Source organism: Nelusetta ayraudi, unplaced genomic scaffold, assembly GCF_046127955.1.
Source record: "Nelusetta ayraudi isolate G7.1 ecotype Tasmania unplaced genomic scaffold, CSIRO-AGI_Nayr_v1 ptg000070l, whole genome shotgun sequence".
NCBI classification, from domain to species: domain Eukaryota; kingdom Metazoa; phylum Chordata; class Actinopteri; order Tetraodontiformes; family Monacanthidae; genus Nelusetta; species Nelusetta ayraudi.
In genome coordinates this window covers 1,267,501-1,290,000 of record NW_027466120.1, presented here as the reverse complement: position 1 = coordinate 1,290,000, position 22,500 = coordinate 1,267,501, and the positions used below count along the sequence as shown (strand labels likewise).

General features: G+C 46.1%; 2 protein-coding genes across 2 annotated transcripts in view; both read left to right on the top strand.

Moving 5' to 3' along the window:
* Positions 1-4,984, top strand: part of pdpn (podoplanin) — an 11,259-nt gene extending 6,275 nt beyond the window's left edge. The window contains exons 2-4 of the mRNA XM_076042405.1: positions 640-1,035; positions 1,656-1,764; positions 2,764-4,984. Coding sequence (XP_075898520.1) covers positions 640-1,035; positions 1,656-1,764; positions 2,764-2,770 — 512 coding nt within the window. The 3' untranslated portion in view covers positions 2,771-4,984. The remainder of the gene's footprint in view (positions 1-639; positions 1,036-1,655; positions 1,765-2,763) is intronic.
* A 5,112-nt stretch (positions 4,985-10,096) lies between these two features.
* prdm2a (PR domain containing 2, with ZNF domain a) lies at positions 10,097-18,653 on the top strand. The gene is made up of 4 exons (XM_076042257.1): positions 10,097-10,441; positions 11,462-11,499; positions 11,766-15,948; positions 16,691-18,653. The coding sequence occupies exon 3, from the start codon at positions 11,788-11,790 to the stop codon at positions 15,910-15,912; it is 4,125 nt and encodes a 1,374-aa protein (XP_075898372.1). The 5' UTR covers positions 10,097-10,441; positions 11,462-11,499; positions 11,766-11,787; the 3' UTR covers positions 15,913-15,948; positions 16,691-18,653.
* The last annotated feature ends 3,847 nt before the right edge of the window (positions 18,654-22,500 follow it).

The following is a 22,500-nucleotide window of genomic DNA, read 5'->3' as shown; positions in this document are numbered from 1 at the left end:
GAGACATCAAAGTATTTCTCCTGCAAGTCAGTATTGGTCTGACATGTTAAAGCAAGTTTCAGTTAAGTTCATAGAGAACAATCATTTCATCGCCATCCTCTGATAACGTAGAGCAGCCGCAGAAAGAAAAAGTCCTGAGAAAATAAATCCTGAGGTTGTATTACGGAAGAGTTGTATTGGCTGTTAATGCGTCTCTAAAAAAAAACAAATGGAGTCAAGAAGGAGGGTTCGCACCTGGAGGAATGATTTAGATCATGAGTTTGATTAGAATATTTTTAAGTTGGTTGCCTGTTTCTGAGGTTGAGAAAATGACACAGTAGTAGTAGGCAGCAGTATTACTAGAACTGGATATTGATATTTTCTTTTGATTACTCATTGGAGAAAATATAAGTTTGAAAGCTAAAAATAAGTTTTAAATTCCATCAATATCAAGTGCACAGTTTGTTGAAGGTGATTGGTCGATTTACAACAATAATGTGTCCGCTGTCTGTCAGTGCACTTTTCTCACCCCCTGCATCTTTTGTTTGCCCCCTCCTGTTGGATTAACGCTTGGAGCTCACACAACAAAACAGAAGCCCCACAGGTGGATGTGTCCTCAGTGTTCGGATGTGTGACTCCACCTCTGATGCCTCCCTACAGGCCCGACTGCCCTTCCATGGGACGGCACTGAAGCCACCTCCCAAGTGGAACTTTCTAGATCCGTCGAAGATGGGCTCACCGTCATCACTGGCGCCCCTGAGAAAACACCGACCATCATGCCAGCGGTACTGGGAACAGAGGGCACCACCGTTGGGCCAGCCCCTGAAGGTACCGACACTACCGTGGTCGTGAACAAGGAGGAGGACGAGGCGATTTCTGAGATTCCTGTGGCTGCCAGCACTGCTGCACCTATAGAATATGTTACCGAGCTTCACGCCGTGGTGACGGCAGCCCCGGCAGCGGCGACGGAGGAGGCCAGAGCTGAGGTGACGACGGCTGCCGAGGCCAAGACCAAAGACGCGGTTGTCATTGAGGAGGGCACGGATGAAGCCAGCGGTGAGAAACGTCATTCAGGGACCAATGGGGTCGGTCGCTCCGTGTCGTTGCTGTTAGAATGACATGAGGCCAGATATTGACCTCATATGGCAGTCAAGGGAAACCTCACTCACCCACTTTGTAGCTTCAGTCGGTTCGATTAGTTGTTTTGTTTTTTTTCTCGCTTCTGATTAGTTTTGACAAAACCTAGCTGATGCTAAAGAGGTTAGCGTGGATGCTAAATGCATAAGGTGATATATCCACCAAGTAAAAAAAGAACAGAGACGCTCAACAAGCATTTTTGATTTAACCCCAATTGGTTTTGACATAAAAATGAAGTGAAACAATGTGGAAAACCACTGCTGGCTGATCAGGAAACCTATAGAGCTGACAGTTTAGCTTGCAAGGTTAGCTAGTCACCTGGCTAGACTAGTAGTTGCAAAACAAAACAATTCTCAAAGACAGGAAATTCCGCAAAAAATAAATAGATTTCCATTTTTTTTCTTTTGAAAAAGCCTCGCTCCCCTTTGTCAGCACCCTCCATGGATATGTTACATAAACTCAAAAGGATTTTGTTTTGTCAAATATTTGTCGTATGGGGGAAAAGAATGAGTGTGTGTGTGTTTCTGTCTGTCCCACAGAGGGCCTGAGCTCTGGCCAGGTGGCTGGCATCGTGATCGGCGCCTTGCTGGCGGTGGTCATTGTCATCGCCGTGGTGATCGCCGCCATCAGGAGGATGGGCAAATACTCGTGAGTATCTCCTGCCTCCTGCAGCTGGAGTCCGACAGTTGCGTTGACGTTTGGTGGGTTGATTCATCGCCTCTCTGGCCTCCTCCAAAAAAACAAACAGTGGAGAGGAGCAACGTGAGCGGGGTGAAATAACACAGACGGTGATGTCATGAGTGGCCGCCGTGCGAGATTAGATGATCTTTGTGCGTGCCAGGAGCGCATTTTCACAGCTTTTTTCTGACCATAATTGGTCTTTTGCTGCTAAACCAATTTGGAAGTGTAAGTTGCTCATTTGGAATGTTTCCTGTTTGCAGGTCTGCCAAGAACAAAAACGCTGTAAAAGACTCCGCTTTGTGGTTTTGTTTGTTTTTTTTCTACCTGTACTTTAACACCCGTCAGTAACGAAAACTCACTGGCCTTTTCCCCCACAAGTCCGCTCATAAAGGGCGATGCCTTGTTGCTGCTCTGGCTGACACATGGTCCTGTGGCCTGTAAGGGAGAACATTTGGAATTCACTGTGACAAATGGGCCTAATTGGTCCTGAAATGTGGCTGTTTATTCGCTCAGTATTGTGTATAGTGTTGCTGATAGACATCGCATCACCGCATGCTTTGGCGTCAGCCTGACAAGGACCCTGTGTGTGTCAGAAGTGAGACAGTTTTATGAATTATGGACCTGTTTTCTCATCATTAATCTTTCCTGTGGCCTCTCTATTTTGCAGTATGGATCAGCTAAAATCGGTTACTCCATACTAAGCTCCACATTAACGCTAAACACCTCCCTACATGTGTCAAAAATCCCTCTCAAGGCAGCCTAATTCTATTGACCCACATTTAAAAAAAATAATGTGATGTAAAATGTTAATTTTATCCACTAACTGTGTAACTTGTGTTGTGGTTCCGCGTGCTAGATAATAATCGACCACTGTGCACAAAGAATACCGCACATTGTGGGTGGAACCGTCTTTTTTTTATTTTTTTATTGAGGCGCTTCTGACTTGGTTTTTTTCTCCTCGCACAGGCCCTGAAGAAGAAGCGGGCCAAGCAGCAGGAGCGTCCAAGGTTCTGGAAAGTCTGAACTACTGAGCGACGACGTCATTTTTCTGATCATTAAATCTCTGAGAACTGAACTCATTCATCCAGGACTCAGGACTGTTGCCAAGGAGAGGGAGGCATGTGTGTGTTTATGTATGTACAGTTTGTGCGTGTGAGACAACAGGGCTACGCGAGCAGTCCTTTCTCACCTCCCTCTGCTCGGCCCTGAGCACCCAGCACCTCCGAACCCCCTTACACACCCACATACGCAAATGCATGCACACACACACACACACACACACACACACACACACACACACACACACACACACACACACACACACGCGCCTGGTGACATGAAAACAAAGTGACCGCAAGACGTCACAATGGATTTCAGGCCTTTTTTAAAAAAAATGTTTTTTTAAGGGACTTGTAGGGTGTAGATAACATTTGGATTCACATGAACATTTTAGAGAATTTCAAACACAAAAAAATAATGGGGAGAAATAAAACATGCTCAAAAAGTTTTTAAACTCGTGACCATATTTGGAGCAGAAGAGCGATGGGAGACGGCTGTGTCAAATTCCACAGGATGTAAATACAACGTAAGGGGAGAACATGACAACCGGCTAATGATGTCGCAGCAACAAACTACCTAGCTGCGTGTCGGCAAACATTTGAGATTAGGCAACAGATGTAGTGCGTTCAACACCACATCCAGTACCTCTGTGCCAAACACTTGCATTGAGAGCATGAGTGTGCAAAGTGTGGTTACTCTGCCATGAAATGCAGTGTACTATGAGTGCACTCAAAACAGTCAAAAAGACTGATGTGTTGTGGAACGCTGAACACTTGCCATCCTCAGCAAAACTTTTTGGGAAGGTGGTAGTTGGGGCGTATCGGCTTTAGAGTGCTTAGGTAACTTTAGCGTCCGCTGGCTTATGCTCACCTTGCTCCAGTGGCGTCTTTTTCTGCAATAATCCGGCCGTAACCTTAGTGTGCGTTTAGTTTAGGTGCGACAAACTGTTGTCTTTGCTGTCTTTACACTCACTTCACTGTTGAAAAGGTAGTAAAAGAAGAGGAAGCGCTTTATATCAAATACCCCCAACAAAAAACTATAGTGACTAAACACCTTGTCACTGGTCATTTCAGTGCGTCACACAATACGTGTACTGCATTATTCTGTACTTTGCAGTATATGAACAGAAATAGACAATGAAATAAACAACAAATACTAGCTACTACTACTAGCTATAGCTAGCTGCTATGGCTAACACACATCCAAAGCACCAGATTTTATCTCATCTTTTTTCAGTTGCTAGAATCCCTGACATGTTGGCCAACTGAATGAATTTTAAATTCTGAGAGCTAGCGCCAGCCTAACGAGAGCTAAAGGAGGCGCCCTCGTTTGCGAGCGTTGACGTGACACTCTACCCGCTTTGACACTGCCGTCTAAAAACCTGATACATATCTGTGAAATTCAGCAGAAGGGTTTGTGCCACTGTCTCTGGGATTCTCGTAGTGGGTTTGGAGCATTGGAACTTTTTAAGTGCTTTTTTTTTTTTTTTTTAAATGTGAAACAACTGCTAATGTTTTATCTGCCACCCAAAACAAACATTATTTTTCATTTTAACCTTAAGCTCATTCTTTTGAGCACAGCTAGTACTTATCAGACTCAGCAATAGCATTGTCATTACATGCCACACTTTGTATTAGATTACCCAAACAGCCATCCAGAATTGGAACTGATCTTCCCCTAGGTTGAATGAACAGGATCTGATTGGACCACTTGGAGTCAGTGCACGGTGTTTAGACACAGTACCCATTTTTTAGTTCTTTTATTTGCAGTTGAATCTGTGCTAAAAAAAAAAAAAAAAAAAAAATGTAGAGTAAAAGTAAATGTAAATGTTCTGCTTAGCTCTGCTTGCTTGACAGACTTTTTTTTTTTTTTTAATATGTGCACTGAATGAGTGATATCATGTTTAATGAATAGGCTTTAGACACTGCAAACTTCTGCAACGACGACTCATGTTGGTTTCTCCTCCCGTCTGCTTTGCTGCGTTCTGACTGTTGTAAGTTGTCTGTTATATTTGTGCCCTCTGATTAGTATGAACCTTTGTAATTTAAATGCAGTGGATATTGTTTGTGCGTACTGTTTCAATAAAAAAAAAAAAAACTAAAACCGTCCAGAAAAAAACAAAACAATATCAACAGTGTGAACTGAGGACCCTTTTTATTCCCTCATCTCCAGACATTTCCTATCAATTACGCCGATTACGTGGCAGCAGCGCCTTAAAAGTCAACACATTCTTAAGCAGCGCTGTGTTCACCCTCCAGTTGGGCCCAAAATTCTTGCGACATTCAAAAGCTCATGACGCTTTTTTTTTTCTATTTCTTTTTTTAATTTGCAAAGTTCCGTTTCATTTACCACTTTCACGTGGGCAACATCAGGTCGCCTCTGATTGGCTCATTCGAGTAATACCCCTGAATGCGAAGAGGGAGGGGGAAAAAAAGCATCCCCTTTTTTTTCAGCAACAGGGAGGCAAACAGCACCAAATATGGAGTGGCATATGGCCTCGGACCGTTGGGTCGGTTGAGACCTCTGACAGTTAGGTGTGTTTTTTATGTCATGGGCCGCACTTTTTTTTTTTTTCATACAGCGCTGCTAAACAGAGGCAGGGCTCCAGCTAGGGCTCCTGCTACCAGCGTACAGAGATGCTCTGTGTCTGGCTTCCTCTCCTCCGTGTGGTTTTAGGCAACGTTCCCAATGCCCACCTCCTCGGCAGCCTCTGCCCCGGCGGGCGAGCTTCGTGGCTCTCTTTAGCGCCCCCCCGCCCCCGCTCCCTCCCTGGGAACAATGGGGTCTTTTGAGACGGGGCAGATGGAGAGGCTTCGGGCAGCGTGAAGCCGCTCGCCAGGAGCTCCGTCTCTCTTTTACCCATCGAGCGAAGGAGAGTGGGTGTGGGGGGATTCTGCACGTTGCTGCAGGGTGGAGTCACTTCCTGGGTGGGCCCAACGTTGATCATGTGGACTGTGGCCACTCACACAAAAATTCCAAGTCCCCCCAAAAAAATCCAGCGCAAATGAACATGTGATGAAGTGATGAGGTTTTATTCCAGCGTAGAGAATAAAAAGAGGGCAAGACACAGAGAAGGAGACCTGGATCCTCATCAACAATGTGATTCAGTTACATTCATGACTCTGACAATAAACTGCGCCACTGTGCTCAGCGTTTATTTATATCTGCGTGCCTGGCGTGGACACATCACACCGCTGACCTGCGAAAACATACGCTGCGGCATCCACGGATAAGTTGAATCTCGGTGGTGTGACACATCACCTGGCATCAGAAAAATCTCCATCCCTCCGCATGAATCACCACGGCTGCGATTCCAGCAGCCGATTAGCATACGTGCACATGAATTCTGGGAACCAGAAATAGGCGGCTGCTCACAGCTTCCTGTTCGTAATATATTGCACAGAGAAAGGAGCCTGTGGTCCCGACTGGTAGGAAAACTGTTGGTGCACACTCAGCAGTTTGTAATCCTGCCGGTGTCAAGGAAGCCCAGATTGTGTAACGACGGAGGAATGGGATTTTTTTCCCTCCAAAAGACAGGGTTTAAAACCAACCCAAGACATCAAACTAATTGAACTCCTATACTTGTAAATATATCTATTTATACGTTCAAAATTGTATTAAAAGCAGAGTAGCATGTGAAAAGTTTGAAAAACAGATAGAAAGATATGATTTCAAAATGATCATAAGAATTCTACTTGTTAACAAAATGTGTCTGTGTTCCAGCCTGTTGGTGGTGATTGTGGATTGACCAATAATTGTCTTTGGTTATTGTCTTTTACTAGATTAAAAAAACCCAAAAACTTAAGTGGATCTTTATAAACAACCAGTTTCCTCAGTGCAGTCAGATAATCGCTATTGCTCATGGCCTTGTAGGTCTCTCCGTTTATGAAAAGGTCTCAAGTTATGCATGATTCCAATAAACACACGCAACCTCCAAACAGCATGCCGTCGCCCAAACAGTTGAAGAAACATCAAGCGCCTTCAGTCCAGCTGAGTTTATACAATCTCGTCTTGGTGCGACAGATAGATACTTGTTTAAATACAGAGGGAGCAGTTTGATTGTTTGTGACCAGTTTTCCTTGTGTATGTTTGTGTCAGCGGTTGTCTCAGAGGTGACATGAGGTGCCATCCTGCACTAAGATCCCAGAGCTGTGTAGGCCTGCAGCGTGTGCGTTTGTGTGCGTGCGTGAGTGTGTGTGCGTGCATGGTGGGGATCTCATGTAACGGGGCACACTGCTAGACCAGAGAATAGGTAGGGAGGGAGGGCACGTGATGAAGTCTAAAGTCCATAAAGGATGGCAGACGGTTCCATGCTGGATGGCCCGACGTGCTGTGCATCCGGGAGCGTGTGTGCAAAGCGTCTCCCGCTTTAATCGGGGTCAGAGGGCATCTCTGAGGAGCCGATGTGTGCGTGCAAATGTGGGACAGTGACTTTGGTGGAACACATGCATGTTTATGGGGACTTTAGGGGATTGTAAGCATGTCCGTGTGTGTGTGTGAGAGAGAGAAGTGCGTGCGTGCGCGTGTGTGTGTGTGTGAGAAGTGTGCATGTGAGTGGTCACAGTTGTCGTCCCCTCCCTTGAATAGCTGGTGTTTGTTTGCTGACTCCTTGTCCTCCACATTTACATGTTCTTCCCAGGCACATCTGGCGTCCACCACGCACAGCAGTAAAGTTTTATGTCGCTGCTGCGAGACGCGACGCGCCGTCTGATCACAGGCGAGGCTTTGTCTGCGCCGCGCAGTGTACATTTTCTGTAAGGGACTCTCATTGTTTTCAGTGCCTCACTGATCCTGCTGTTAACAAAGAAACATTGAGCACCTCTCTCCCACTCTCCCATGTACAAGACAAGGCTTTACTTTATTAGATGAATAGAATTTTTTTTACAATTTCATCTACTAAGCACATAATTAAAAAAAAAAAAAAAAAAAAGAAACATTATCAGTTTGCTAAATTTAATGTCGCGGCTATTTCTGTATATTGTATTTATTGCGCTTCCATTGGAAAAAAAAAAAAAACCTATGTTAGTTTTTTTATTTTTTACATAACTGCACCCTTATACTGACAATAATCAACAGCACAGCTGCATGTGTTTCTGAAATGATCACAAACGTGGAAAATGAAAACACAAACAAAAAGCAGTCGAGAAAACACATTTGTCAACAGCAAAGATTATAACAGACGGTGCATTTTCCATCCCACAAGTCAATGTGACAATGATGCACGGTCAGCTCCTGCAGAGCTCCTTCCTACTACAGCAACTTGTGCTGATTCTTGATTGAATCCACCTGCCAACGTTGCCACAAATTTACAACAGTGTGTTTTTGGTGTTTATGTGTCGTGACAGGTCGCCACAAGTACAGCAGCGAGAGGGTCAGTGTTGTCTCCAGGTACTACGGCTCCAGGCAACTACTGGCACGTGTGCTTTCTCTAAACCACACAGCACAGACAAAACATCGTGCCCAAAACTGCCAACAGAAAACTGACTTGTTCAACCGACCAGTGCACATGCTGTATCTGTTCAGATGATAAAGGCGACTGTTGGAAAAGAAAAAGGCCCATCCCCCGATAACTCTATTGAGTTGAACCCTTGACAGAGTAAAGTTAAACACTGGGTTATGTAAGGACTTCGAAGATCCGATATAGAATCCACTTATGAGACGTTTTCAATAACTATGACAGATGGTCGCTTGCCATCTCTGGTCATGTCAGTTATGAGCTGCGCATATAGTTTCTCAGCGGTGAAAGACATCCAGGAGCCTTAAAGGGAATGTGAACCCTGACAGTAAGCAGACAAAAATAAACTTGATCAGACTACATTTACATTTTACATTTAAGGTATTGCATTACAAACTGAGCCATTGAGTTTGGGATATACTGAGTGTAAGGGCAGGAGGATATGAGAGAAATAAATGGGGGAGAGGGGGGTGGGGCCTGCATCGTTTAATGTCGCTTGGCACAGTCTGGCTCATCGTTAAACACAGTGCAGCTGACATACCATGCATGTTCCATGAGAGCACCCACCCACCATTCTGCCCATAGGCTGCACAGTGGCACAGATGTGCACGTGGGTTGTACGGAATTCCAGAAGTCCGTCTGAAATTCTGTATTTCATGTTGATGTGATTGTTGAGGTGTCAATCATGGGTATGCACATGTGGGAGAGGGCGGGGGCAGCTACTCGTGAGAGCTGGTGTGAGCTTCATATGAGCTAATGCCATGTGATTCAATTGACAATTGTTGGGGGGAACAGAGGGGGAGCGCATACTGGTGCACATCATAAATCTTTGTCTTGGCAGCTCGCGCTGGCTGGTTTTCCTAGCAGGCGTGAAAGTGACATAACCATGGAAGTCCATTTTTATTGAGGGAAAATAAAACGTTGGTTGCACAAACAGGAACATATTTATTATGCAAAAGGTTGTTCTTCACATCACTTGCATAATTAAAATAAACTTTATATAAAGTAACTAAATTCCGTATGCCCATCTGGATGCCAATGGAAAAACGAACACTTCCGTTTTAATACACATTGGTGTTGCTTAAAAAATAATTAGCATACTGTAAATGTACATGACGTGCAACTACTGAATGTTTGAATGTGCGTCCAACTTCTTCACATTTTATTTTCCATTTATTAGGCTGACTGCGCCCTCTACGGGCAAAGTTAAAACTATACAAGGATAACGTGTTCAGAAATGTTAAACTGAGTTTAAAATCTTTCTTTTTTTCATGAGTAAATTTATATTTTATCCTTAATTGCGACTTACATGTCACGCGTTTTTTCTTATTAAACTTGTAACATTTTTATTAACATTCTTAAACACCTGAAAAACAAGCAAACGATAAAACTAGTAAAAACACTAAGTGAGTTTGTTTCTTGTTTGTATATTTCATTTTACCTCGCAAGAGGTATTATAACACGTAGTCACCGTCAAAACTTGTGAGACGACAACACATAAACTTCTGTTCTGATTTAACAAGTGACAGAGGTTTGGGGCCCTGCTGTTATTCCCTTGTTCCTGCGCTTTAATAAACTCGCAGCTGATTGGTTCACATCTGGACTCCACGCGTTGTGGCCAATCACAACACACGAAGCTCTGTCGCGTATCAAGGAAGAAAACAGTCAACTGACTACAACCTGCACAGGGGAAATATTACAACGTGTTTACGGCTCTGCTCTGTGGCTGCCAAGCGAGGTACGTGCAGGGACTTTAACGTGAAGTTTTGGGATGAAGCCCGTTTGATGCGGCTCGCGCGAACACAATCGTTGTAAATCCATCCGACTCGCGAGCTAGCATCGCGGCTAGCACTGCGCCGTCAACGCTTTAAAGGTGACAGCTAGCAGCCGAATCCGTTTATCCAACGTCCGCGGCGTCGCGTCCCTCTGGCACTTGACGAGCAGAGCCTCTTTGTTTGCAAGCGACTCTTGTCTAAACGGAGGACAGGGATGGAGACGTTTCCGCGAAGCTTGTTGACCTTTTCAATGGACGAGCTAGCCGCCACCTCGGCAGCAAAACAGTGAAGTGACGACGTGTGCCGCGAGCAGCTAGCAATGGTGCAAGGACGGGAGAGAGCGTCATCGTATCAGGTGCAGTAGATGCGTGGTAATGCACCTAAAAGCGAAACCGAGTTTTACTCACATAATGAGATAGAGGAAAACACCTTCACTTTATTTTGCAGTTTATATTAGATTATCATTATTTTTAAATTTCAGCCGATTGCATTGATTGATATAAACAGATGTGATTTAACGAGACGGGTTGAAATAATGCAGTATGTAACGTTAGGCCCTACTTTGGCATTCAAGTATATACATTTTATTTATTTTTTTAACTTGAAAATATATACAATCTGATTTTTTATTTTTTATTTTTAAGTTCGCTCGTTGCAGGATTGTTTAAACGGCGAACCAAAGTGGCAGTTTTCGAACATCTGCGACACTTTGTTTACCTTTTCCCCCCTCGTGTCCTCAAGTGCTCGTGAAAATACATCAATGCGGCTCCAGGGATTTTTTTTTCTTGAAAGTGGGTCATCATAATATGGCAGAAAGTGTGAATGAATTTACAGGTACAGAACTAGTTAACTAGGGGATGTTTGGTGCTGGTGGAGTCGTGGTGAATGTGTTGTGGAGGATCACTGGAAATTGATGTGACTGCCATTTTGTCCCACCCAGTTGGAGGTGTATGACTAATGCACTAATTTAAATGTTTTATGCTTGAGTTTTGGATTTAAGTTTTTCAGCGTACATTAATGTCGGCTTTAGTTATAAACAATTACCTGCAATCAATGCATGTGCTGCAGTTGGCAATGGATATAATCAGACACGGAGCCTCTTCAGGTTAAATAAGGTGACATAGCTCCTAGGACCTTTGTCCTATCTTTCCATGATTCATAAAGAGAGAGTTTACATTAGGAAATATGATTTCTTTTTTTATTTGCTAGAATCACTGCCTTTGAGTGTTGACTGTACAGGGCCTGTTGTCCAGTTACTCTGCTCTGGTGTTCCCATAACATATCTGCATGCGTATAATTCAGTAATTTAAGTCCTAATATGTCAGGAACGATTTGGATGTATTTTGATTTTTTTTCTTCTCTTTCATTTTAACAGAAAGAAACCAATTGCACTTTGGTCTGATCCTTAAAATGGTAAGAACTGAAAAGTGATTATTTGAATTATTTCATATTATCTTCCTTTAAATTTTGCAGCAAAAGGTTTGGTGTTGGATTTCTGCCAGTGTTAAGTCAAAATCATCAATTTATAATTGTATTATTTCAATTTTTCTAACTTGCTTACATGGCAACAGATAATGCAAAACATTGTTAAATTGTTGATAATAGTTGATTAGTTGATTTCAAAATCACTTAAGATAATTTTAGGTTTGACAACGGTCTAATAAACGTCCTGTTCGCAGCTGGATACAGTGTCCACAGAAGATGGAGGACTGTCCTCAACTGTACATAGCTGAAATTGCAGGGAAGGAGAACCTGGAGGAGGGGGAGGATGAGGACATAAGTCAAGAGGGAGCTGAAGTGGCACCAGACAGGATGGTGTCACAGAACACTGATTTTTCCAAACACGTCAACCAAGACCCTATGAGCGACTTAAACTCTTTTCCCTGCCAGCAGTGTGAAAGGAATTTTGCCAGTAAACAGGCCCTCGAAAGACACATGCACATCCACACTTTGGCCAGCAGTGAGGCACACACCCACAAAAGCAACAGGAGCAGCACGTCTTTTGGCTCAAATCTGGGTCAGCAGCAGGGTGAGAACATGACACCTCTGGATTCTAACACCTCAGCCACTCACCTTCATACTTCACCTCCTAGTGGCTTGAAACCTTCTGCTTTGTTGGCTGGAGACCCCAGTGCTCAGCCAGAGAGACAAGAAGAGTCGGACGGCCATTACGGCTGCAAATATTGTGAAAAAGTATTCACTTCGCACACCAACAAGCGGCGGCACGAACGCAGGGTCCACGAGCAGCACGTGCAAGCCACAAGTGCACTGAAAACACAGCTGCCCGAAGAGGATCATCATCTTCAGAGTGCCATCGGTGAAACATCCCAACATCCCAGGAGAGACCCGAGCGGCAGCACAGCATCATCAGCTGTCCCCGAGACTGAACAGGCAGAACAATACATGTTGGACATTTCAAGCAATATTTCAGAGAATCTCAGCATTTACATCGATGGGAAGATTGTGTCGATGAGCACGGTCAGTAGCTGCGAATCGGCCGAGGGTCTTTCTGGTTCCTCAAGTTTAATACGACTGGATTCCCTGATTTTAGACCCCTGCCAAGAGATTGACGGTCAGCCACTGGCCAGAAGGAGAACAGCCACGCCCCCACTTTTACCGCAAATCAAAACTGAACTGGAGTCCGAGGTGGTGGTGTCGTCGGCCACCTCGTCACTCGTGTGCTCTCTCATTGAGAACATCCTCCCTCAGAGTTCAGAGTCTGCCGTTGTGCAGAAAGAGAGAACGGTGTTCCTGTCACCGAAACTTAAGCAGCTCCTGGAGAAGCAGGACGGCCTTCAGCCGGCGCTCGCCCTCATCGCAGATGGCCAGAAACCTTGCTCGCCTGTCTCCCTGTCGGTCCTTCCTGCTGGAACAGGAAGGTTCAAGAGAAGGACGGGATCACCGCCCAGCTCCCCGACGACCATTGAAGAAACCCCAACCCTAGATTCTGAAGACTGTCAGGCTGTTAGTATGGTCCAGGTAGAAACCCAACACACTTCTTTACCTGCGCACCAAACAGCCAGCGAGAAAAATGACCCAGGTCCGTCTTTAGAAGAGCCAAAAGTGAAGAGTGATGCGAGTGAGAGCTGGCCCCCTATGAAAGGCGGTAATTCTTGTAACCAGCAACCGCTCGATCTGTCTAACACACTCAAAAGGAATGAGGATAAGGACGAAGCTGTGCTGGATTTAAGTTTGCAGAAAACAAGCCTGGACAAATGTGAAGTGACGGTGAATTCAGTTTCACCTGCAGTTTTGGTAGAAGGAAATCCCAGTGCTGTCATGCTGGGTCAAGACTTATTGAATTCTGGAGAGCAAAATGTAGATCCCAGGAATCCCGAGACCCCTTTAGTCACAGACTTCACTATCGTTAAAGGCTCTGATATGATACCACCAGTGGAGCCTATTGCTGAAAGACTGATCTACGGATTGGCCCTGCCCCCCAACTCTCTGAACCCAACCCCTGCTTCTCTTGCCTCCGTTGCCCTGCAGCCAGCCTCATCATGCGCTATTGCCTTTGCTACCCCGGTCTCACACGGCATACTCCCGACGACTCCTTCGATCATCACTGTTCTGGCGCCGCCACCTATCCCGAACCCCACAAACCAACCGATCCAGGTATTAACCCCCAACCTGTCCCCCGAACCACTGTTGATCTGCGCAGAAAATGCGTTGACCTCCTCCCAGTGCAATTTAACTCCTGCCTTTGCCGCTGCAAATCCTGCAAACCTGGTGGCGCTCTCCCAGCCCCTCGACCCGACTCTGAACATACCTGGCCACGTGTTCCTCACGGATCAAATTACTCTCAATCCGCCCTTGGTTGAGTCTGCCGCTCCCGTGTCGGAAGTGCCGTTCAGCCCCGCCATGAATTTGGCCGACCCCCTCATCAATTCTTACAACACAGTGTTGATAGAGTGCACCATTGCTCTGGAGGCTCCGGGTAGTTTGGTTCAGCCAATGGTCACGCTGCCGGAAAATGGCGTTGACTCCTCAGCACCTCCGGAGGTGATCGTTAATCGCATAGAGCAGATCGTAACGGTGGCCAACCCTCCGACTGTAGACCCCCCGGTCCTCGTCTCATCCGTCACTGAACCAGTAACTCTGGCCACGACTGCATCAGCCGCTCCTGATGATCCCGGTGCAGGAGGTTGTTCTCCAGAGCCAAAACCTGATGTGGAGCTGGAAACACCAACCATAAAAGACGATGAAGACGCCCACTGCACTGATTCCTCCTCCCCAGTACCATCTCAGCCCTCGCCTTCTTCTGCGGGAGCCGAAGGAGACGAATCCTCAAGCAACACGACGAGCAACGAGCAGCCGCAGACGTTTGCCAAGAACTTCACCTGCAACGTGTGCGACAAGCTTTTCCATTCCATGAAGGCGCTTGGCGAACACGTGGGCGACCACGCTGACGAGTGGCCGTACAAGTGCGAATTTTGCGTGCTGCTCTTTGTCAAGCCGTCCGATTTGCTCGACCACCGAGCGAGCCTCCACGGCGTCGGCAAGGCTTACGTTTGCAGTTCCTGCTCAAAGGATTTCGTGTATCTCAGCAATCTGAAACAGCACCAGGAGGAGCTGCATCCCGGCCAGCAGTGCACGTACACCGAGGAAGAAAAGGGAAAACTGAGACCTCACAATTACAACAACTCTGTGAAAGCAAACAATGAGCCTCAGGCAACGGATGATTCGAAGGAATCCCAGAAAGCTGTGAAAAAAGAAGGCGAAGTGGACGGGTCCGCTGAAGAGCTGCTTACAACGATTAAAATCCTGGCGTCGGACGGGAGCAAGACCAAAGGCCCCGACGTTCGCCTGGGCATCAACCAGCACTACCCCAGCTTCAAGCCCCCCCCGTTTCCTTACCACAACCGCTCGTCCGCCGTGTCGGTGGCGTCGGCGACAAACTTCACCACCCACAACATCCCGCAGACCTTCAGCACGGCCATCCGCTGCACCAAGTGTGGCAAAAGCTTCGACAACATGCCAGAGCTGCACAGACACATCCTGGCCTGCGCCAGCGCCAGCGACAAGAAGCGGTACACGCCCAAGAAGAACCCCATCCCGCTGCGCCACTTTGCAAAGACGCAAAACGGGGGGGTCCTCTCCACCAACGGGCTGAACGCCTCAAACAGGCCCAGCCAGTCCCAGAAGTCCAAACCTGGCCAGGAGTCGTCCGTCAAGGTCAAGTTAAAAGTGCTCAAAAGGAGAAAGAAGCAGTTCGTCCAGAGGGTCATGCCCCAGAGGAACAAGTCGGTCTCCGCCCCCAGCAGGGTTGCGCATGCGCGGGTGGAGGCAAAGCAGGTCTTCGTCTGCCCGCATTGCAGGAGGGACTTCACCATGCGGCGCAGCCGGACCAAGCACATGGCCGTCTGCCCCAAGAAACCGAAAGAGGCCAAGAAGCAGAAGGAGGAGGGGATCTCCGTGACCAAGGAGAACAACGGGCGCCTGCTTCGGGCGGCCGACGACCATGTGCAACAGGCGCCGCCTCAGCACAGAACGCGGTTCCAGACCGCCGCCGGCTCGGCAAAGAGGCACGCCGTCGTGCCCGTGCAGACAGTCTTCTCCAGCAAAAGGAGTAAAATTATCATAAAGGAGAGCGTGCAGCCGAAGCAAGAGGCGCCCTCACTCGGCGACCTCCCCATGGTCCGCACCTTCAGCCCCTCCATGCGTCAGTACAGCAGAATGCCTCAGAGAGTCAAGGGAATCCCCATTAAAATAACCATCGTCAACTCGCAGCAGAAGGAGGAGGAGGAGGAGCTGCCGGTCGACCAGAGCCGAGAGAAGGCGTCCGCTGACGTTCTCGGCAACCTCCAGCAGGATCCTGCCGTCTGACCGAGGGCCTCACGGCCGCCCGCCGGGATTCAGCAGGTGTGTGAATAGAGCGCTGTTTGTTTTGTTTTTTTTTTTGGGGGGGGGGGGGGGGTTTACTGTTAAACAAGGAAAGCGAGCGCTAAAACATGTCCATCATCATCATCCAGTATAGCACCAATATCTGGTGTGTCCCTGAAGGTTTTGCCTCATGCAGACTCAGGCCTCTGTTTTAATCAGCCCTCACAAGTCGACGCTGCTAAACCCTGACAAGCTCTCACGTTACACACATTTTCTCTCCATTATTTCTTAACGTGTGCTGGAGTAGGTGTCCCTCGCACACTTAATTGCTCATCCCAATCTTGATCTCCAGAAAACAGCTCTGATTTATCACTCAGTGTACAGTTTCCATCAAAATATCTCGCTGTTGCTTTCCTGCTAAGACTGATGATTTGTTTTGGACCTGGGGTTGAGAAGAAGGCGAGCCACAAGGCAAGGTGTCTTATTTAACCTGGGAGGTGTGTCATTGAGGGCGGGTGCTCTCTGTGGCAACACAAAGAGGCGTCGGTCCAGAACTGTGTCTTAGCAGACACCTGAACATTAGGAAGTAAAGGATAGACTCTACTCATTTGTAAGGGGTTCACTGATGGCCATGAAAGCATCAGTAAATGTATTATTTTGCATAATATGGAAACTTCAAGACTTGTCTTTTAAATTTAAACTAAAAAAAACATTGCAAGCCAATGAGCCGAAACAAAGCACATTTCTTAAAACCTGCCTTGTTTTCCCACTCTGTCTCCAGCTCTGAAGCGTCTGAAGCGACCCGGGCGACTTGCAATCACGCCGAAAACCACATGAACTGCCGTTGCATCACGCGCACTTGACAGGGAACGAGGAGACGGGGGCACTGCGACGCGTGGACATCTGCCGCTGAGGAAGCCAATGATTTCTGCTCTCTTGAAGTTTTGTAAGCTTTTCCCTTCATTTCGACACCCGACTCGCGGTGACTCGGATTTGCACTTTGAAGTTGATCTGTAGCTGCGCAACGCAAATTGGAAAGGAAGCTGGAGGAAGTGGGCCAGGAGGCTGCTCTCATTTCGCACTTGTTGTTGGGGGGGGGGGGGGGGGGTGGAAGAGAATGGCAGGTGGCAGTGGCTTTCAGCATGTTTTTGCACTTTTGTTTTTCCTTTTCTTTTGTTCGTGGCCTTTTTGGTTTGAAGTCTTATTGCATGCTGTGAGCCATAAAAACTGGTATGTTGATTCTGGATTTGACATCACACTGAAGCAAGATGGCCTTAAAACACTGAATATTTCCTTTGTTTGCTCTGACAATACGCTGAATTAACTCTCTGTAGGTGGCCCAGGATGGCTTTAAGTTAAACATCAAATGACACTGTCATAGTTCCTGTGTGCAAAATATTAAAAACCTGAAATCAATATCATCGTCAATGGCTGGCCTGAATGTAATATTAGTAGATTATTTGCTGCAGCCCACTGTATTCTAGTTGCGTACAATTCTGTCGGTTCAATTGTTGTTGCTGCTTTTTTTTTTTTCCCCCTCTGAGAATTCTCTTTACGTGCCATCGGACGTGTACGACGTGGCTGAAAGTGGCACACGGCTGACAAAGAGCAAACACATTCGACCGTTTCGGACTCCAAATCTATTTTGACGGCCGTCCGGATGGACAAATTAGTTTGCCTCCTCAGAAGTCTGCCGTTTAAAAAGTGAAGTGTACTTCAAAGGAATGCATTCATGCGCCGTTGCATTTTTAAAACCGAGCTCTGCCGAGTGGCTCCCCCGCCCCCCGCCCCCCAACCCCCGTCTCATGTTTTCCAGCTAAGATGCTGCTGCTCCGCTTTGCCTTGCAAACCTAATGCAGGGCTTTAATGTCAGTAAAAACACTGAGATGAGTCCAGTCCTAAATTGGCAAAAGGGGAGAGCGAGTGTTTGGTGGACACAGGTTGTTTGCCAGACAGTGTTACTAAGTGACATGTCAGTAATGTGATTTTATGTGTTTTGTCCTTGTATTTAGCTGAAATTGAATGTTTAAGTTTTATTTCTTTTTTTGTCATATAAAGCATAGAGAAGGAGCACCGAAGCGTTGCTTTTGGATGGGCCTAGCAGTCAACCGCTATAGAGGGAATTCAAATGCACCATTAGAAAATGGAGGAGGATCGTGGTGACACAAGATCTCGTTTTATTTCAAATTTTATAAGCTACTAGTTAAAAGAGCCAGTGCTATACAGGGTAATTATTTAATGATTAGAATGAATTGGATTCATTTCAGATTATGAATCATTTTAAGTGTGTGTGTGTGTGTGTGTGTGTGTGTGTGTGTGTGTGTGTGTGTGTGTGTGTGTGTGTGTGTGTGTGTGTGTGTGTGTGTGAGAAAGAGAATTGTAAGGGTCCTTTCTACTTACGTTCTTTTGCCTTGTCAACCTGCACTGGTAATATTTCCTTCACTGAGACTGACAGAAACATGTTGGATGTACAGGGCCGTTCAGTGGGAGACTGTTATTTAACTGTGAAAAAGTGCTCGTAGCATTTTGAGGTGTAAAATGAAAAAAAGAAAAAGTAGAAAGAAAAGAAAAAAGTCATGTATATTTATTAATCAAAAAAAAAAAAAATCAAGTTATCAATCTCTGAACAGTTCATCTGTATGATTTGCACTAAAGAATTTTTAAGTGACGATCTCAAATAAATGGAGAATGTCAACGTGCTTTGTGAAGTTTGTGTGAAACCTTTAATAAACAAATCAATCACACTGGTTTCTTAATATCCTTGCAGAAAGTAATACAGTGTCCAGAAGGGGGCACACTTTCCCTTTATTTCAACCACAGGAGGCGCAGGCGCTTGTAAAATCACTGCATTTCCACTCTACTCCCACGGTCCGATTGAGAAAAACAAAATCCATTTCAAAGCACGACTTGCTTTTATGCTATTTTTAAACTATTCCATCCACAGCCGGTATATTCGCTTTGCAAAACTGGTTTCGAAAAAGTCTACATGTAACACAGAAAAAGGCGGCAGCCTGTCAACTGCCCGCTCAGGCTCCTTTACCTGAGCAGGTTTTAAAGGTCGTATACGCTGTGGATATGGAATGTTGTTGGTTTTTCCTCACCCAAGACTTCTGTGCAGCAACTTTGCACAATTCATTGTCCAATAAACGGTGTTGTAATTGGCACCATGAATCATACTTGTGTGTTTTGAAGAACTCTGCAAGCCGCCAAACTTATAATTCTCCTGGCTAATCAGTCACTGGTTCAAGACTTTCAATAATACTGACTGTCTTTTCCCGCCATAGTATCTTGCAATGCTCTTGAACGCAACATTACTTTCTGACAATCACATCAGTAAGTTAAATATTTTTAAAATTATTTAAATCTTGAGTCAGGTCAGTTTCCTCTTCTGCCTGACAGAAGGGGGCTCCTGTGTTTCTTTCCTCTCTCCTCTCTCCTCCTCCTAATAATAATAATAATAATAATGATACCTCTAATTTCTCAATATTTATTTACTTTATTATCTCTTCAAATTCACCATAGATACGGATAGACAGAGGGACAATCCTAAACACTCTTTCACCATCCAAACTGTATGTAAACACCCGGAATACTAAGAGCGGTTGTCCAATCGGCTGTTGTCAGCACATTTGCCCAATCAAACGTTACGAGGGGAAAAGTAATCTGCACCTAAATTGAATTGTTCATCAACATGCGGTGCAGTGGGCATGAGTTTAATTGGAATTTAGGCCGTTATGCAGATTGTTTCATTTGCTGCAGGCAAAAACAGGGACCAGGGGAGAGATCTTATTTTCATAGAACTGTTTTATAAGGGTTGCCTCAGCTGTGGCATGCATCAGTCCATGACATATTAATGCAATTCCCTCCGTCCTCTTTTTGCAGTCATGGCCGACGCTGTTAAACAACACACACACACACACACACACACACACACACATGCAATCAAAAGAGCAGCGGCAGCAGGTGAAACAAGTCGTGCTCTCTTAAGTCTGACACTCCGTTATCCCTCGGCGAAGCTTACATTTCGACTCGACTTTTGCTGCCTTTGTGACAAATCAACAAAAGTGGCTTAAAGTTAAAGGGGATTCAACCCTCCCCCACTCCCCACCCCCACCCCAACTCCAGCCCCTCCACCAGATGAGTTCAAAGCTGCAGCAAGTATCATTTATTTTCTTTCTTTTTCAACACTCTACATGGTTGAGAGCACTCGTATTAACGCTGCTCATGAAGTGAAGAGGGGAGGAGGAGGAGGGAAGAGAAAAACCCCAAAGCCTGCAGATACTGTATCTCTGAAGTTTTATTTTAGAACAGTGAATGCAGTTTTTCAGTAATTAAATCCAAAGCTTTAAAGAGGAGAAGTTGTCCAAAGTCACAGCTGGCGGATCTAAAAGAGAGAAACTGTTTGAAGGGGGAAAGTGGCAACAGGAGAGGATTTTTAAATCAGGCAATATAGGGGCCGCTCTAGCATGGCGAGGCAATTTGTTCCAGAGTTTAGGGGCCACACCGGCAACACTCTGTGCCCTAACCTCGTCCTTGTGGCCAGCCCGAGTCGGTCGCTGGCTAAACACGGTGGGATGTTATTTCAGAGAGTTTAGTTCTAGGTTTCGGGAGAAGCGCAGGGGGGGAGCGGCCTTCGGGTGATTTGAAGGAACAGCAGGCAGGCGGAGTCGTTTCTGTGCACCTACAGCGACAAAGCCATCGCCCCGAGGTGCAGGATCTCCCAGAGCTCCGGAGTGCAGTAGCCGACTTCAAACCGCCGCGCCTGGCATCAGCACGCCGGGCACATCTCAGCCCGTGGGCCGTGTGGAATCCTCACAGGAAGCCATCGATGGGAAGAGAGGACACGGCGATCACAGATGATCGGCAAACAAAAAAAAACATCCATCTCGCGAGTCAGAAGGAGAAAACCTTTGATGTCCCCCTCGTTAATTTCATCATCCTTGCTAAAAGAAAAAAGAAAAAAAAAAGGGTGATAAATATTATGAACTACGAGGGAAATTGGATGTGTTGGCGGGGTGATGGGATGAGTTTGGACTGAGCGGCGGGTTACCCGAGGGTCATCACTATCTCTGTGGTGGTGGTGCAGTGATGCAGGTGAAGACGTGTGAAGTGCTGAATCACAGTCCGACCCTGACAGTGATTTCGGGTGAGAGTCTTCATCCAGCTGCCCTCTGGTTGCATTTCTTGACGTTCAAATCTGGACCACTGTTTTGTCAGTTTCTGAATTTCAGAGTTGCACTGGAGGAAAATCCTTCCGCCCGATGGAGACCCGTCGTGTCTGCGTACTCAGCTGTTCAATAATCAACAGATGGAAGATCTGTCTTTGTCAAAGTTGTTTTCCATCATCGTATTGGCTTTCCACGACATTCCTCATTGCAAATGCCTTCTTATTGCACAATCAAAGGGTTTATGGAAACACAGTAGATGGCAACAAACATACCATAGACCAGGCACAGGTGAGTAAGTCATAAAAAAGCTAAAATGTTTCCTCGTGTTTTAGGAGTCATTTCAATAAAGAGCGACTGTAACTACGGTGGGGCTTCAAAGACAGATGTCTTGTTCTAACGCTTTTGTTCTTTTTCAATTGACATTAAACCACATGTTTTCTACAAATCCCCAAATCCCCAAAGACCATGGACTTCTAGCGTACTGGCAGTGGGTGGAGCTTTTTCACCATCAGCATTGAGGTGGAAAAAGACCAGTTTGGGGTGAACTGTCCCTTTAACCTATAATGACCACCTCACCAACCAACAACTGCTGATGATGCGGCAGGTTACATACATAAAGGCAGAGGTTCAAAGGGGAGCTGAACTCGCCTCTGACGTCATGGAGGGAGGGCGTCGCCCGCTCACGCCCCCTCACCACCCTCCTTCAACCACCCTCCTTCAACCACCCCCCTTCAACCACCCCCCAACTCCCTCACCCCTCTGAGAGCGAATAATAATACAAACAGGATTCTGGGAGGAAGCACTTTTTGTACAAGTCTCTTCTCCCCTCTCTGCATGCTGCTCATGCGGGAGCCTGAACAGACATGGTAATGAGAGCATTAATAAAGGATGTGGATCCATTTTTAATGATCCTCTGGCCCCTTTAGCGCCAAACTGACTTTCGTGTCCACCGCCGAGTTTTTTTTTCTCTCCCCCCTCCCCGGAATTTGGGATTTGCTTTGATAGAGAGACTTGTATATGCCGCCCTTCATCTTCTTCCTCTCCTCCTTTCTCTTCTTCTTTCTGCCCGAATTAGACGCGCACGCACCTGACTGCCTGTGCGTGAGTGAGTGAGACAGACAGAGAGAGAGACAGACAGGCAGAGAGAGAGATGTGGGATCAGTCTCCTCTGTCTATATTTGGAAGATATCCCGATGTAGGGAGAGAAAATGGAGGGGTGGTGATGTGATACAAGACGCAGTGAAAATGATCCTGAAGGAAATCTGGTTTGAAGCCACGCGCTCAAGACGAGCTCCCACTTCACGCCCACTCACAGAGGTTTCATCCTGATTAGCGGCCTTTGTGCACTTCATTAATTATCCAGTAAACATCTTACAGTATTTAGCCCCGTGTTTACAGCCCCGCATACAAAAAAACAAACACT